Source organism: Ranitomeya imitator, chromosome 8, assembly GCF_032444005.1.
Source record: "Ranitomeya imitator isolate aRanImi1 chromosome 8, aRanImi1.pri, whole genome shotgun sequence".
NCBI lineage: Eukaryota > Metazoa > Chordata > Amphibia > Anura > Dendrobatidae > Ranitomeya > Ranitomeya imitator.
In genome coordinates, this window is record NC_091289.1 from 189,521,015 (window position 1) to 189,539,917 (window position 18,903).

The 18,903-nt window shown below is 41.9% G+C and overlaps 1 protein-coding gene across 3 annotated transcripts in view; it reads left to right on the plus strand.

Annotated features, from left to right (window-relative positions):
• The window catches only part of PDE4B (phosphodiesterase 4B), a 439,551-nt gene that overhangs the window by 297,217 nt on the left and 123,431 nt on the right, over window positions 1-18,903 (plus strand). For all 3 annotated transcript variants that reach the window (XM_069738208.1, XM_069738209.1, XM_069738210.1), the window contains 3 exons: window positions 11,434-11,628; window positions 13,049-13,085; window positions 13,264-13,334. In XM_069738208.1, the coding sequence (XP_069594309.1) occupies window positions 11,434-11,628; window positions 13,049-13,085; window positions 13,264-13,334 (303 nt within the window). The remainder of the gene's footprint in view (window positions 1-11,433; window positions 11,629-13,048; window positions 13,086-13,263; window positions 13,335-18,903) is intronic.

An 18,903-nucleotide genomic window follows, 5' to 3' on the forward strand; every position in this document is an offset into this window, starting at 1 on the left:
ATCCGTGACGTTGCAGCGTCCTCGCTAGCGATATCGTCCAGTGTGACAGGCAGCAGCGATCAGGCCCCTGCTGTGCTGTTGCTGGTCGGGGAAGAAAGTCCAGAACTTTATTTAGTCGCTGGACTCCCCGCAGACATCGCTGAATCGGTGTGTGACACCGATTCAGCGATGTCTTCACTGGTAACCAGGGTAAACATCGGGTAACTAAGCGCAGGGCCGCGCTTAGTAACCCGATGTTTACCCTGGTTACCATCCTAAAAGTAAAAAAAAACAAACACTACATACTTATCTACAGCCGTCTGTCCTCCAGCGCTCTGCTCTGCACTCCTCCTGTACTGGCTGTGAGCGTCGGTCAGCCGGAAAGCAGAGCGGTGACGTCACCGCTCTGCTTTCCGGCCGCTGTGTGACGGTACCTTAAGTGCAGTGCAGCTGACGTGAAAACTACGAGTTGCACAAAAAATTTGCAACATTTCAAACAGGTTTACTCCACATTTCTGGCACAAAGTTTTTGTTAAATTTTTCCAAACTCTAAATTTTATTATATGGTTTCAGGGTAGCACCTGGTGGTGAATGTTGTGATTGCATTTTAATTTTTTTTTCACTAAAATTGGGGGTATATGAGCCAATTTACATTCCAAACATGGCAATAAAATTAGAACAATTATGTTATATGACACCACTACAGCATTTAGTTTTTTTTCACCGCTGGAGTGACGCTTTAAATGTAAGCCCCCTTCCCCTGATCATATAGTCACCCTCCGGCGTCTTCAACATTTATTGACACCACTGCGGTAGCTTTTAACTGGCTGGAAGTCAGAGGGTACATTACAAGTTCTCAATGCAAGTATATGAGAGCCAGAATGAGGGTCTAAGGCTACATTCACATTTGCGTTCTGCCGGGCTGCGTCGGGCGCAGCCGCGGCGACGCATGCGTCATGCGCCCCTATATTTAACATGGGGGCGCATGGACATGCGTTGCATTGCGTTTTGTGACGCATGCGTCTTTTTTGGCGCACGCGTCAGAGCGCAGAGGACGCAGCAAGTTGCATTTTTTTTGCATCCAAAATCATGCCAAAAAAGGACGTATGCGTCACAAAACAATGTATTTTGCATGCGTTTTGGTTTGCGTTGTGCGTTGCGTCGCCGACGCAGCACCACACAATGCAAATGTGAACGTAGCCTAATAGACTTACATTGACTAGTGACCTCCGTGCAGCTCCATGAAACACTGGAGCTGCCGGTAGGTCACTTTTTTTTTCCGTAGACCAACGGCAGAGGTGGCAAAATCAGATTAAAATGCCAGAAGGTGAATATCAGTCAAGGGGCAGGGCATTTAGAGCACCTCACCAGCTGTAAAATAAAAAAAAGGGCTGGAGTGGTGCTTTAAGCCAAGGAAAGGACACATCTGTATTCAGTGCCATCAGGAGGTGTATATCCCAAAATGTAGCTACCCCTCTACCTCAGAATGAACAAATTACAACTAGGTTGCATCAGACACGTCAGACACTGGGTATAAACGTTCGATAACTATCACAAGATCTGTCCAGTGAAGTGTAATGTGTATTTCAGGCTATGTCTTGATAGTCCACTGTAGGGAAAAGGTTCAAGAATGTGAGTTGAAAAACCTCATTAGCACATACTAACGTTGTATTTTGGTAGGAAAAAGTTATCACCTATTCACAAAATAGATGCTAACTTGTTGATCAGAGGGGGTCCGACCGCTGCCCACCAGAATGATGCGACCTCTAGCAATCCCATAGAGAATGATTGGAGCTGCGGGCAAGCATGTGCAATCTAATGGGGACAAAAATGCCCCATTCTTGCAATCAATGGGGTTCCAGCACTCCGACCCCACCAATCTAGAAGCTATCAGCTATCCTCTAGATCCTGAATTAAATTTTTTTTAATATTTATTCTCATTTGCACAAGGAAAGATTAGAAGCAATAGGATGAAACTGAATGAGAGGAGGCACAGATTAGATATTAAAAAAAGCTTTTTGACAGTGAGGGTGATCAATGAGTGGAACAGGCGGCCACGAAAGGTGGTGAGTTCTCCTTCAATGGAAGTCTTTAAAAAGGAGCTGGACTGATATCTGTCTGAGATGGTTTAGTGAAGCCTGCATTGAGCAGGGGGTTGGACACGATGACCCCGGAGGTCCCTTCCAAATCTAACATTCTAGAATTCTATGATTCTAGAGGCAACTTTAAATCTTGCAGCTAGGAGTGTCAGGGTGGTGCCGCAGATGGGCCCTAAAGCGCATAGAAGATCACATATAAACCTTATTCCCACCTGCAGCAGTAAGAACATTAGATTAATATTCCAGATCCTTCTCTTTTCTTGGTGTGTAAATGTTATTTCCGTAGCAGCACTCTGCAGTCTCCCATATACACATGAATATGATGGATAAGCATTCTCATTCTGCATTAGTGTCCAAGTCATAGATCATAGTTACTGACAGTTCGGCGAGTGCAGATTACGCTGTTTTACAACTCAGCGAATGATCTCTGAATGTAATTCTTAACTGCAGCTATTTTTATCAGTAATTTCCCTGTATCATTCTTAAACATTGCTGGATTTGTTCACCATTATAAATTCTGCCTTTTATGTCGGAGGCTTATTTGTATCAGGACCGGTGGAACGTGGAGTTTCATTGCTAAATACATGATTTTCTTTGTAAAGCATGAGCGTCCTCTACTGGCAGCTGAGCTATAATACAGTTGATTAGTGCAATGAGGATGATATGTTGTTACATTGCCCTGGTACATTTTAACCTTCGTCAGGCTGCATAATTTTACAACGTTTACAGGCTGCAGAGGTACAATTGTACCTTCATATATATTTTATTGAAATTTGGCCAATATATTCTGGACCAAAACTGCAGAGATATCACGAAATTTCAGCCCTCTACGGCTTTTCGAAAAAAAAAGTTATTGCAATTTTAAAACGGAATAGTTACAATTGTACCTACTCAGCCAGACGAAGGATAAGAAAAACTTTGGAAGGCTAAAAAAATGACTGTGTCTACTCAGTTTAGACTATTATTCTGTAATGTTGCTTAAGAGGAAATGCAAAACCCCTTAAAAGGCAAAAGATTATCTTAAGAAACACATTCCTTCCAGATTAACAATGGACAAGATAAATCTGTTGATCAATGATCAATCGGCAGAAATCTAACAACCATAATTTGTAATAATGTAATGCTCAACGGCCGCCCAGGTCCCTTTTGAACTTTTTTTTTTTAATCAGATCCTTTGTTATCGAGAAGGGGACAAATAACATTGTTACAAAGATCAAATGAGCAATGAAATATCCATCATTATATATAATCATACAAAAAACATCTGAAAAGTCTTCCTAAGCGATTAGTCTGTTTCAGTAGCTCCACAATCATGGGGAAGACTGCTGACCTGACAGATGTCCAGAAGGCATCACTGACACACTCCACAAGGAGGGTAAGCTGCAAAAGAGCATTGCTAAAGAAGCCGGCTGTATCCAAGAATATTAATGGGAGAAGTGGAGTGGTAGGAAAAAGTGTGGTAGAAAAAAAGTGCACAAGCAACCGGGATAACCGCAGCCTGGAAAGGATTGTTAAGAAAAGGCCATGGTTTAAAAGCAACAGTATCTTGATTGGCAGCAAACTCACCTGACCTTAACCCTACAGAGAATCTATGGAGTATTGTCAAGAGGAAGATGAGAGACACCAGACCCAACAATGCAGACGAGATGAAGGCTGCTATCAAAGCAACCTGGGCTTCCATAACCCCTCAGCAGTGCCACAGGCTGATCGACTCCCTGCCACGCCGCATTGATGCAGTAATTGATGCAGAAGGAGCCCGACCAAGTATTGAGTGCATTTACTGAACACACATTTCAGTAGACCAACATTTGGGATTTTTAAAATCATTTGTCAAGCTGGCGTTATAAAGTATTCTAATTTACTGAGATAATGACTTTTCGGTTTTCATTGGCTGTAAGCCATAATCATCATCATTAACAGTAATAAACACTTGACATAGATTACTCTGTTTGTAGTGACTCTATATATATGAGTTTCACTTTTTGCATGGAAGATCTGAAATAAATTAACTTTTTGATGATATTCTAATTTGTGAGATGCACGTGTATTTATGTTGGACCTAACTTTCTCTAGCAAAGGGTTTATATTTAGCTTTATATAATCCCTTGTGTTTAAACTGACCACTACGACAAGGTATTTACACTTTTCCACCACCCACCTGTATCTAAAGAGAGGAGAGATTCTAGTGGCATCAAGGATGATTTTTCCCAGTTGATTTTCAGGCCTAACCACTGACCAAACTCCGTTTTTTCCGCCATTATTGGACAGATAGATGACTATACATCCCCCACATAAAGTAGCATGTCATCAGTATAGATTCTGACCTTTTCTATTATGTTGTTACATCTAAAACCTACAAGTTCCCTCAAGTCTCTGTTTGCATGCCAGATGTTCAATGGCGAAAGCGAACAGGATGGGTGAGAGCGGGCGGCCCTGACGCGTACCACTTCCCAGCACAAAAGGAAATGATAGTCAACCATTTACTCTAAATCTGGGGGTCGGTGACCCATACAATTGTTTAACCCAATTTATGAACTTGAGACCAAGCCCTGTTCTATTTAGTACCTTCCATAAATAATTCCACTTGACCCTGTCGGAAGCTTTCGCAGCGTCGATGGACATTATTTGCTCTATGTCCAGTTTCCGCACTACTTAGTTGTTGGTTAAGGTGTAAACGTCGTATGTTGATGGCGATACTTATTAGACATAAATCCTGTTTGGTCTTCATGGATCACTTCAGTTATCAGTTTACTTAACCTGATGATGTATACTTTGGCTAATAATTTTACATCTACAGTGAGCAGGGATATTGGTCGATATGAATTTGGATTTTCAGAGTTTTTCCCTGGTTTCAGCAGTAGAACAATAATGGCTTCATTCATAGAAGCTGGTAAGCTCCCCAGTAATACAGTCTCCTCAAATACCGGCAATAATTTTGGAAGTAAAATCTATCCATAATCTTTATAGAATTCTCCAGGGGGTCCATCAGATCCCGGGGGCCTTTTCATTCTGAAGTTTGCTCAGCGCTTCCTCCAGTTCTTCTACAGCTATTGGCCTGTCTAAGAACCTACTAGAATCTGTGGATAGTTTAGGGGGCTTTATGCTGTCTAGATGTGCAGATACAGTATATCCCCCTCTTGAGCCATGGATTTAGAAGGGTATAAATCTCTAAAGTAGGAGTTTAACACAGATATAATAATCGGAAGTGTCGGTAATTATATTCCCTTCTGCTGTCACTAATCAACCTATATTTGAGGACCTCTCTTGAGCCTTAATTATTGATGCCAACAGGTGCCTCAAACTTTTGCCCTCAATAAAATATTTTTGTTTGAATAACATATGCTTCTCAAATGCTAGGGTTACTAAATACTCTGCCATGGCTTTTTGTGCTAACTACCACTGTTGCCTATTTTCTTCAGATGCATTCTCTATATAAATTGCTTCTTGCAGTGTGACCTCTTACTGCCATTCCTGGTATTTCTCTATTTTAGGCTGGTTTCACATTTGCGTCTTTTGCCGCTGCGTTTTAGCGCAAAAAAACGCATGCGTTTTTTTCTATACTTAACATTAAAAACGCATGCGTTTTGCCGTGTTTTGACGACGCATGCGTCATTTCTATGCTTGTGTTTTGTTGCGGGAATGCAACCTGTAGTAATTTCTAGCTGCGTTTTTTTGCCGCAAAAAAACATATTGCTGTCTATGTAAATGCATGCGTTTTTAAGCACATGCGTTTCAATAGAAAAACACAAGAATACACACTGATAAGCCACCCCCCAACCCTAGGAATCCTAACCCTAGGGATCCTAACCCTAAGGGTTAGGATCCTAACCCCAACCCTGAGGGTTAGGATCCCTAGGGTTAGGGTTAGGATCCCTAGGGTTTGGGTTAGGGTTCAGATCCCTAGGGTTAGGGTCCCTAGGGTTAGGATCCCTAGGGTTAGGGTCCCTAGGGTTAGGATCCCTAGGGTTACTAGGGATCCTAACCCTAGGGTTAGGGTTAGGATCCCTAGGGTTAGGATCCCTAGGGTTAGGGTCCCTAGGGTTAGGGTACCTAGGGTTAGGATCCCTAGGGATCCTAACCCTAACCCTAGGGATCCTAACCCTAGCTATTTCTGTTTATAGTGGGTTTTCTAGTTTATTTTGATGATTGGCAGCTGTCACACACTTCTCATCATGTGTTTCAAAAACGCAAACGCAGGAAAAAAACGCCGCGTTTTTTTTACCACATGCAAAAACGCATCTAAAAAACGCAGCGTCTGCACGTGTTTACATGCGTTTTTTGCACCACCTGCGTTTGCGTTAAAAACGCTGCGTTTTTTAACGCAAATGTGAAACTAGCCATAGATTTTATTTTTGCTAATTTCCATTACACAGATATCTCGTACATATGCCTTCCATTGCCCTCCTTCTCCTACTATGGTTTTACCCCATCCTTCACTACCTGGTGTTTACCTCTGTTGTTTGTGTGAGTATATTTGTATGTTTGGTATTTTCCTTTATCCCTGCTTGTATTACCTTGTTAGTCTGGTTGGTGTATTATTCTACACTATTACTCCCCTCTTCTCTGGGTGGGGGAATGGTACAGACTAAGAGTGGATTCAGGAGCTAAGGCTAGGTACGTGACCCCGGCTCCTTCATCGTCAGAAGTAATGCAGGGAACAGGGCAAGCTAGGGCACCCATAGAGTTAGGGAAAGGGAAGAAGCCTCTGGTCCCGGGACACTCGACAACAGAGTCGTGACAGAGGCCTTCCCATGGAACATCCCTCCCCCGATTGTAGATTTACAATCAGCAGTGAATGATGTGAAATATTTCTAGTTAGAAATTCCATAGACTAAATGTAAACTATTATATTGTCATTACAAATGGCCAAATCTATATGTGATAATGACTGGTGTGAAGAGGAATAACAAGAATATTGTTTAACTCCTGGATGATATAAACGCCTAAGGTCAGACATTCGACGTTTCAGATAGTAGGTAATGTAGAGATGTTGTTCTGGTATTTTAGGGCATGGAGCCCGAATTATGTTTATCCCATTAAGGATGTGGATAGGCATTAAAGTCTCTCACCACAATCACTGGGAGTTACGGAAAATTACCTGCAAAGGAGAGTATTATTTTCAAGACCTCTGTAGAGTATGGGGCAGTGATGTGCAATGCTACAATAATGATCTTAGTATTGTATACATCACATGCAATGCAAATACATATTTCGTCTGCATCAATTGTTGTAGCTTGACAAGTAAAAGAGATAGCTTTATGTATTAATACACTAACACCCCTGGTATGAGTGGAATATACAGAGTGAATTCCCTGCCCACCCATGCCATTTTCATCAGATGTAATCTATCATTAGTCCTGCGAATCTCTATCTAAAGTATAAGTTATATACTAGCATACATATCTGCGTGATTGGGAATGTACGCTTTGGAGAAGTGGTGAAAAGTGTGTAATAGTCTGGAATAGTCTATCAGAAACACACGTATCTGTATAACATCTCATGGGCAGTCCCGGATTCCAGACGATTTCAGCAAAAAGCACCCAAAGGAACGCTGCAAGTGCAGAATGAAGGGGGAAACACGGGATTCCGTGAGTGCCCATGAGAGGTTATACAGATAAGAGTGAACTATATGGAACATCCTTACTGGCATTGTCGGAATCTCTGATGTGGTTAAGGGTCATAGTTGCCCTTGTATTTTGTTGGGTATATGAACACCAGTATACTTTGTAGTATTTACTTTCCCTTTTCTGGCCTTGAATTTGAGTGGCGTGGACATTATGAGCACTATGGGCTTGGTAGTCATTGATTATGTGACATTGATTACCCTACTTGCCTTATTGATACAGGTGTATAATTGGGAAAATTTAAAAAAAAAAGCAAAGTTTAAAATGATGCAAAGTCCATACTTCTGTCCATGACAGAATCCTAAACTATGGAGCTGCCCTCCACTCACTACCTGCCTCTTGGCCGCATTTTACTGTGGTATTTCACTTGATGATCTGGATCAAATTGTTATTATGGTCTTTAGGGATATCTAGAGGTGGTCCACGGTGACCGGGGATAACATATTGTCTATCTTATGGTGCCAACCTCCACGGACAGGTAGGGGTATCTTAGGCTACAACTAGGGGACTTTAGATCCACACCCCTGCCTAGCTTTTGGACCTTCCTATATAAATTATTTAACCCTCCGTCACATACAATATTCGGACTAACGAGTTCACATACAATGTGCCTGCTGGAAAAATACCTATAATATCTAATGTTTGCAATTTCAGTGCTCTAAAAGTGATCAGTGACCTTCATAGGGATGTAATAAAAGAGACTACACATAATCAGTTGCAAAAAAAAAACATTTACTTAACATAAAACTAATAACTATGAAATACAAACTTTTCAAAACTCCCGCCAAATAGGCCCCAGTTCGACTCTCTTAAAAAAATGTACAAAGAAAATTTTTGAACACAAACTTAATTTTAAGGTACCTTAAGTACTATTAAAAACATATTCAATCAGAAGTAGATGCTGAGGTTTCCCCAGAAAAGTCACACTTGCAGAGCAAATAGCAAGAATTACACACCATTTTTGCATGTGTCAGGCAAATTGCTTTATGACATTTGAGACATTCATAATTTGAAAGCCTTCTGGTTCCGCTTTCCGTTTGGCAGGTGGTGCATCTCCTTCTTTTGTGAGGTGGTGCAGATGGTGACTTTTCACCATCATCTTCTGGGCGGAACCTTTTGAGCTGAACTTGAAGGCGAGAGGGGATACCGATTGTTTTCACGCTTCTCCTGCGTAGCTCTCCAAGTACTAGTTCATGGGCCAATTTTTTCAGATACAATCGTCTACGGAGTGGTTCAAGCTTGTTTTCAAGATAAATTACTTGTGAATTTATACCACCCAAATTCAACATAGCAAAAAATATGACCATTGGCCAGCGTTTGATGTTTCTGCTGACGTTGAAAGTGGAGCACATCTGATCTGCTGTATCCACACCCCCTTTGGTGGCATTGTAAAATGTAATTATCTCCGGTTTTTTTTCTGCCAAAGTCCCAGGATCGATGGCAGCATCATCATGAAGTGTTGATAGAAGTACGATTTTTTTGGCATGTGGTACATAGGAAACTAAAGCCTTTCCATTATGGAATGCAAACATACTGCTGTACTGTTGTCTCTCTTTCACACTTACAAACTGTGGCGGCAATTCCCTTTTGTTTTTTCTTACAGTTCCCACATATGACAGCTTCTGAATTTTCAGATAATCAATCAGATCACAACTTGTAAACCAATTGTCAGCTGTAATATTGCGACCCGATCCAAATAAGGGTTCAGCCAGTCTTTTTACAACATCAATGGGTTTGTTGCTCACACAGTAAGGACCTTCTGGTTGTTTTCCTGCATAAACTTCCAGGTTGTAAGTGTAGGTCTTACTGGCATCAACAAGGACATACATTTTTATTCCATATTTGTTTGGCTTTGATGGAATATATTGACGAAAGGCACATCTACCATGAAAACCAGGGAGCATTTCGTCAATAGTGAGATTCTCTCCAGGGTAATAACTTTGTTTACAGTTTACAACAAATATTTGAAATATATCACGAATTGGAGCAAGTCGGTCATGTGTTTTGCGTTCGGTTCGGGTAGTTCTGTCGTCAAACCGAAGGCAACGAATTAGAATCTTGAATCTGTTTATGGACATAACAAGGCTAAATTTTTCAACTCCATCCCCATCTTTACCCCAAAGTTCCTCCAAACTTTGTCTATTTGCCCTATAAGCTCCTGCAAGGTACAGTAATCCAAAAAAAGCACGCAGTTCTATTTCATCTGTGGGCTTGATGGTTCTGTTGCAGATGTACTTGTCCTTTATAATGTCTATATATTGGTTGGTATATGTGACAATAGAGTCCAGAATGTCATCTGTAAATATACGGTTCCAGCATTCAACTGCAGTTTTTGCATTACGTGCAGTTCCTATTACTGCAGGAAGGTGAGTAATAATGTTTAAAGGTTCCCTACATTTTTTCTGGAATGGCTTCTTGTTCCATTTAGTATTTTTATCTTTTCCAATATAATATGATCCAACTTCTTCATCCTCACCACTGTCACCATCTTGCTCTGTTTCAGAATCCAGGACACATTCTTCCACCTCATCATGAGAATCAATCTCACTTTCCTCTCCTAAATCCTCATTCAGTGTGAGGTCTCTATCATCTAACAGCATGTTTGTTACTTCCTCAACATCAAGTTGTTTGGATAAATTGTACATTTTCCTCTCCATTTCAGCAGATAATCTGAAGCAAGAGAAGGAATATGTTAGGGAACTACTGTATATGCCTGAGCAGCACACTTTCTTTTATAAAATCTCCCTTATTTCTATGAAATATCCTCACATTTTGTGCTATACATTCATAAAACAAGCTAAATAAACTATTGTGATGAATAAAAACATAAAATACCAACCTTACTGAATGTGACGTATTCACATACAATGAGCCTGAGAGATCTGTGCAGCTATATCCTCTCCCCTGAAGCTCTGAAATCCAACTGTGATATCAGGTTTCACAGACCTTCAAGAGACAGGAGACTACCTGGAGGGAGGGGGTTTCCTCACAATCTGGTGAGGAAGGAGAAATGAAAGTAAAAGAGAAGCGCCTGTCAGATCAGTTGTATGTGACGGAGGGTTAAGACCTTATATGTGATTTGCCGCAGTTTGTCCTTTTCCTCCAGTATTTTAATATTTATTTAATAAAGATTTGTATTTTATAGGTTTTTTTTCTAGCTTGTAGTATATTACTAAAGGGCCCCTTTAGAGCAACTTATTTTAGTCTATTTAGCCACTGTGCCCATTTTAGTCATTACAGAAAAAAACAAGAACATGAAATCACTACTGTCATTAATATTTAAGAAAAATATACATGGATGAAGCAAATCTGAGTTTTGTAATTTTTTGCTATGTGCGGTTTGCTAGATGTATTATTTTTCCCATTTTTAGTATTCCAATAAACACGGAGTTATCCTAATTCAATGAACTGAAACAACAAAATAAAATTCACACAAAATCCTGCTGTGCCAGATATGATTGCATTGTCACACCTGACCACTAGGTGGTGATACACAACACACACACACACATATGCAGTTCCAAATCGATCCAATAGGTGGTGATGTAGGGATATATGATATAAACATGACTACAATTAAACAACATTTAGAGTGGCATACTATAATAAATTATACATTGTTGGGATATGCTTTATACAGTATATATACATATACACACACCTCATACTGTATACATATAATAGCCTTATAAATTAATATCTTAATTTGTTTCTCTTTTTTTTTATGGCAGTTTTGATGTTGAAAATGGCCCAGCTGCAGGACGTAGCCCTTTGGACCATCAGACCAGCCCGGGCTCAGGACTCGTTCTTCACACAAACTTCCCAAGTCACAACCAGCGCCGGGAATCCTTCCTCTACCGGTCAGACAGTGATTATGACCTATCACCAAAGACTATGTCCAGGAACTCCTCAGCTGCAAGTGAACAGTAAGTCAAGATGGATTTCTTGTAGAAACATAATCCATGCCGATCCTGTCCCAGGCCTCCTCATAATAGTGTCCTGATTAGAGCCATCACTGACTTTTATCCCTGACAGTGATCGCTATAGACGTGTTATCCTGGAGGAGCTCAGAAGCAGGTTCTACTTTACTGTTTTAGTCCATTAGACTTTAAAGGGTTATTCCCAATATTAAAAGTTATCACTCATCAGAATGGATCTGTGGCCTGTGCACAACCATTCCATTCATAGTCTATATTACTTCCGGAAAAAGCGAGTCACGATATCTCCAAGAGTCCTGAGTATGTTAGAGCCAGTGGGAGTCCCAGAGGTCGGCCTCCATCAATCTCATATTTATGATCAATTATGTTAATTGGCAATAACTTTTAATGTTCGATGTAACCCTTAAGTAAATCTTCACCTTTTTATCATTGTGTTTGGTTAAATATTCTGCTTTAAGTAATTTCTTCATATATCTTTATGATGACAAGAGCTGTATTTTTCAGATACAAGGCTCCAAATCTTTAACATTCTTTTGCCTGCAGCCACCACTAGAGGGAGCTCACTGCATACTGTTGTATCATTGACTTCAGTGTGTGGACAGTTCGCTCCCCCTAGTGGTGTCTGTTGTTTGAATTTTATCATCTAAAGGGAATCGGTCACCTCATTTTTCGGCTGTAAGCTGCGGCCACCACCATCAGGGGCTTATCTACAGCATTCTGTAATGCTGTAGATAAGCCACCGATGTAACATGAAAGATAAGAAAAACAAGTTAGATTATACTCATCCAGGGGCGGTCCCGGTGCGGTCCGGTCCCATGGGCGTCGCGGTCTGGGGCCTCCCATCTTCATGCGATGACGTGCTCTTCCTTGCTTCCTGTCGCGGCTCCTGCGCAGGCATCTTGATTTGCCCTGTTGAGGGCAGAGCAAAGTACTGCAGTGCGCAGGCGCCGGGAAAGGTCCGAGAGGCACAGCGCCTGCGCACTGCAGTACTTTGCTCTGCCCTCAACAGGGCAAATCAGTACACCTGCGCCGGAGCCGCGACAGGAAGCAAAGAAGATGACGAGATCGTATGAAGATGGGAGGACCTGGACCGCTGACTATAATCTAACCTGTTTTTCTCATCTTTCAGGTAACATCGGGGGCTTAGCTATAGCATTACAGAATGCATTACATAATGCTGTAGATAAGCCCGATGCCGGTGGCCACAGCTTATAGCCAAAAAATGAGGTGACAGATTCCCTTTAAGGGAGCTTGTCATGATAAAAAAACACTATTAGCTCCACATATGGGGTAAATCTGCAGGTTAATAGCGTTTTCTCTGTCTCCCTCAATCCTGTGTCTTCTTCAGTTTTCCATCAGTTATATATATATATAATGCTCTCTAACCCATTATCTTGCTTTTTTTTAGGCACGGGGATGACTTGATTGTTACTCCATTCGCCCAGGTACGTCCGATTCTTGTATCCTCATCTATAATGTGCAACTTTTATTTTAGGAGATTTATCTAAAAAAAAACGTAGTCAATCAGATTTCAGCCCTCATTTTGAAAAGCATACAAGAATAAGAAAGCGGGCACCTGATTGGCAACTTCGGAGTGATTGATGTGCGTGGTCTCTGTTGCAGGTGCTGGCCAGTCTGCGCAGTGTCAGGAATAATTTCACATTATTAACCAATCTTCATGGAGCTCCAAACAAGTAAGTGTGAACACAAAGAAACACACCCAAACTGCAAACCTAGCCCATGTTGTGGCATCACTGGCATCTCCAAGAGAGTTAAAAGTATCTTTTTTCTTCGATTACTAAAGGTACCTTCACACATAACGATATTGTTAACGATATCGTTGCTATTTGTGACGTAGCAACGATATCGTTAATGAAATCGTTATGTGTGACAGCGACCAACGATCAGGCCCCTGCTGGGAGATCGTTGGTCGCTGAATAAAGTCCAGAACTTTATTTCGTCGCTGGACTCCCTGGAGACATCGCTGGATCGGCGTGTGTGACACCGATTCAGCGATGTCTTCACTGGTAACCAGGGTAAACATCGGGTAACTAAGCGCAGGGCCGCGCTTAGTAACCCGATGTTTACCCTGGTTACCATCCTAAAAGTAAAAAAAAAAAAAAACACTAGATACTTACCTACCGCTGTCTGTCCTCCAGCGCTGCGCTCTGCACTCCTCCTGTACTGTCTGTGAGCCGGAAAGCAGAGCGGTGACGTCACCGCTCTGCTTTCCGGCTCCCAGACAGTACAGGAGGAGAGCAGAGAAGCAGAGCGCAGCGCTGGAGGACAGACAGCGGTAGGTAAGTATCTAGTGTTTGTTTTTTTTTACTTTTAGGATGGTAACCAGGGTAAACATCGGGTTACTAAGCGCGGCCCTGCGCTTAGTTACCCGATGTTTACCCTGGTTACCGGCATCGTTGGTCGCTGGAAAGCGGTCTGTGTGACAGCTCTCCAGCGACCAAACAGCGACGCTGCAGCGATCCGGATCGTTGTCGGTATCGCTGCAGCGTCGCTCAGTGTGAAGGGGCCTTTACACTAGTTTCTGCATGCTGTCATTGAGTGGAAACATTCTGGTTTCGATCCAGAGAGAGAATAAATATCACCGTTCTGCCACAATGTAGATAAGAGTCTAGGGCAGGAGTGTGTTTAGCTCAAAGAGGTCACTACGCAGTGGCCCCCGGCTAACCACCCTACAGGGAGCCACTGCACAACCTATTCCAGTGACTGGACCAGGCTGCGGATAGTCAGCTCCACTGTACAGAGAAAATTAAGAAGTGGACTGATATGGAGCTGCAGCCCCTCTATCTGAGAGATGGAGATTGGACACCTGGTTTACTCCCTGATCTATTATCTCAGATTGCTGCTGGATGTAAACTTTGAATAGATCTGAACAGTAAAAATCTATTTAATGTGTATAGGCTGCTGCCGGGTACCAAGGAACTGCTCCTTTTCATCCTATTTTCCTAAGGTAGTAATGTAATGTGTCCACTAGATGGAGCTGTCTCATTTCATAGACGTGTATGGAAGATTGCAGTGAGGTGAATATAATAATAATTATTATTATTTATTCTTATAGCGCCATTTGTTCCATGGCGCTTTACATGTGAGGAGGGGTATACATAATAAAAACAAGTACAATAATCTTAAACAATACAAGTCACAGCTGGTACAGGAGGAGAGAGGACCCTGCCCGCGAGGGCTCACAATCTACAAGGGATGGGTGAGAATACAGTAAAGTGCAGTGACTCCATCACAAAAGAACATAATAATTGGGAATCCCGTTTATTAGCAAAGAGTGGCTTTATTATACTTTAGTATAAATGCAGCTTACAGGACATCAGTCAGAAACATGTCTGCGGTTATTAATGTTTGTGGATTTTAATGCACTTTACATACAGAAGTTTTTTTATGGGACCATTTGCTGGATTTATACTTTTTTTATTATGGCTACTTACCTTCGGACCACCCATAGACGATAAACGTCCAGGCGGTTCACATTTTATTCTGCAGTGACGTTCAAAAATGTCACTGCATAGTAGAGTAACGGCACACGATTGTGCAGCTACAGGAACAGGTAACTGGCTGTCAGACATAGCCAGACTCCTCATAGAGAAGCCAGAGATGGTTTATTATCATCTTTGCCTTCCCAGTCGCTAAACAAGCGATGTGTATGTAGAAATAGGAAGAACTAACAGCGTTTCCTCCTCCGAACCCAGCGGTCGTGTGATTGCTGGGTGTGGGGGACAGGGAGCAGGAGCTGCTGGGTGCTAGGAGACATGTATATATTTCTGTTATTCAGCCAGGAATTATTAACCAAATATTCAATATGCACATTATAATTCTATGAGAGTCTGGAATCTATTCAAACTTGTATTGTTCCCCCATAATTGTAAAAGTGGAGAACTCCGAGAACACTGATACAAAAGAGTAACCATAAACCACAGAGGATGGAATATAAGATGAAAATGTTATTTAGAAAATCACATAAAACATAATACATTAAGTATCAAACAATTAATTTATGAGGCAACGGAGGAACACATAGGGGCGATTAACCAGAAGGTGATGTCATCTATAGCAGAGGTCCCCAACTCCAGTCCTCAAGGCCCACCAACAGGTCATGTTTTCAGGATTTCCTTTGCATTGCACAGGTGATGCAATCATTACCTGGGCAAGACTAAGGAAATCCTGAAAACATGACATGTTGGTGGGCCTTGAGGACTGGAGTTGGGGACCCCTGATCTATAGGATAGGGAGACACCGTATGATGTGAAATATAAGAAAGTGTTGAGTGCTGTGTGAGGCTCAACCAGAAGCTGTGGTGAAACAGGTGGAGAAAATATACATTCCTAGGAGTGGACTTAAAGTGAAAGAAGAAATACTCAGACCACATGTTACCACCACATAGTGACAAAATAATCCCACATACAAGGGACAAATACTGCCAAACCATGACCAGATCACATATTACCTCCTCATAGTGACCGAATAACACCATATACAAGGAACAAATAGCCACACTATGGCCGAACCACATGTTACCATCACATAGTGACCGAATAATACCACATACAAGGAACAAATACCACCACACCATGATCAGACCACATATTACACCACATAGTGTCAGAATAATACCACATACAAGGAACAAATACCACCACACCATGATCAGACCGCATATTACCACCACATAGTGTCAGAATAATACCACATAAAAGGAACAAATACCACCACACCATGATCAGACCGCATATTACCACCACATAGTGTCAGAATAATACCACATACAGGGAACAAATACCACTACACCGTGACCAGACCACATGTTACCACCCCATAGTAACCGAATAATACCACATATAAGGAACAAATATCATCACACCATGACCAGACCACATATTATCACAACATAGTGACTGAATACTACAATACTGGTCATTAAAACAAAAACACAATACTAATATTACCATAAGTGCCATAATATACAGGAGCTCTGTACATAGTGCAGTGTATAATGTCAGTGTACAGATAATACAGTGATCACTGGTGATATTATACACAGGAGCTCTGTATATAGTGTTAGTGTACAGGTAATACAGTGATCACCACTGCCAGTGATGTTATACACAGGAGCTCTGTATACAGAATGCAGTGAATAATGTAAGTGCACATGTAATACAGTGACTCACAAGTGATGTCTCTAGTTGAAGATATTTACCTTTGCTTTACTTCTTCATCAAGAGCAGACCGCTAGCACTTCTTCCAACGAGGACTCGTCTCTGCAGAAAATAACAACACAATTATGTAGAGCACATTCCCCAACTTCTACCCTTCGCGAGATGAATAAAAAAAGTGAGTGTCACTCTGCACCGTAACAGGACCCCCCAACCACTGGAAACAGTATCCTCAAATATAAAATACATCACAACAGTAATAATATCCCTTAAATAGCCCCTACAGTAATAATGTCCTACATCCTGGCACAGTCCTGTAATAACATCCCTTATCCTGGCCCCCATGTGTCTCATTCCTGGCCCCATGTCTCCATCCTACCCCCATATGTCCTCCCATCCTGGTCCCATATATGTCTTCCCATTGTGGCCCCATATGTCCTCCCATCATAGCCCCATGTCTCCATCCTGCCCCACCATGTCTCAATCTTGCCTCCCATATGTCTCCATTCTGCCCCATGTCTCCATTTTGCCCCCCATATGTCTCCATTCTGCCCTCCCATGTCTCCATCATGCCCCCATGCTGCCCCCATATTGCGGATTTCAGTACAAAAAAAGAAAAGCTTCTCCTTACTTGGCCACGGTCCAGCGACATCCTCATCCTCTTTCATTTGAAGCGCAGACGCACCGGTGGATGACAGTGACGTCATACGCCAGTGACGTGTCCACCGACGTCAGTTGCAGGCATCTAATTGGCTGGTGGCTCCTATTGCAGGAAGCGGGTCCTGCATGGCAGTAGATTTCAACTGAACATGCATCCGAGGACGCATGTTGAATTACTGAGCGAACGGCAGAATTCTGCCCCTGAGGCCCGTTGAGGAGGAGGGCCAGGACCGGGCCCCTACTCTCCGATCCCCATATGCCCTGATGGTGGCCCTGCTGCCGGGAGACACACAGCGTCAACATCACTGAATCTGCACAGGTCAGGGAGTTATGTGTTGTTTTTTTATTTTATGGTGAGTATTTTAGCATGTAAGAAAGTGTTGTTCAGTAGTAGACAACCCCTTTAACTATCTCAACTGCGCACCTTGTATATTGCTAGATATCCTAGACATTTTCCTATTTTTACAACAGTTTATGCTCAGCCCACTTTATGACAATATTTTCTGCTAAGAGTTATTTGCACGTTTTTAATAAATCAGAGTCATTTTCTAAGTCCCTTGTTAACACTTTTTTAGATACATTTTTTAGACTGTTTTTTGAGGCCTTATATATGGCATGAATGCAAGTTTTTTTGAGCAATTTGAGACAGAATTGTGCTGCATTTTGCTTTGTAAATCTCCCATCAAGTGTTTTTCTTATTACCGGTATTATCATTATTATAAACTAGGTGAAAAATTCTACTCATTCTCTCCAATCCTCAATTGCTTTTTATTATTATTATTATTATACATTTTTATAGCGCCATTTATTCCATGGCGCTTTACATGTGAACAGGGCAAATATAGACAAGTACAATAAACATGAGTAAAACAAGGCGCACACAAATACAGGAGGAGAGAGGACCCTGCCCGCGAGGGCTCACAGTCTACAGGGGATGGGTGAGGATACACTCAGGGATGGCTGAGGATACACTCATAGACGGCCTTCATGTACTCCCTCTCCTGGGTATTCTGAATACTATCCTACTGGCCTCAGCTATGATGTTTCTACACAGACATGTGGATAGGAATCAGTGGCACCCAGTCCACCTATCACATGTGTGTGTAGAAGGGTCATCATCGGATGCCAAGATTCAGAAACCGGGAGGGAGGCCAAGAAGCTTCAAAACAGGAGGGGCGTAGAATCAGTGAGTGTGACTCATTTTGGTAGTTTATATTACTGAAAGCTTGTAATTAAAAAAAACAAAACAGGGGGTTGGACAACCCCTTTAAATGATAGAAGTCTACCTGTCTCCAGTCACCACTAGAGGGAGCTTAGTACAAACAGTTATAAGTTGAATTGAAATTGATTTTAGGCCTGGTGCCCCCGATCCGGAACCAGCAGCGCTTTGGACACAGCGTATGTTCACTGCATCCAAAGCACGGGC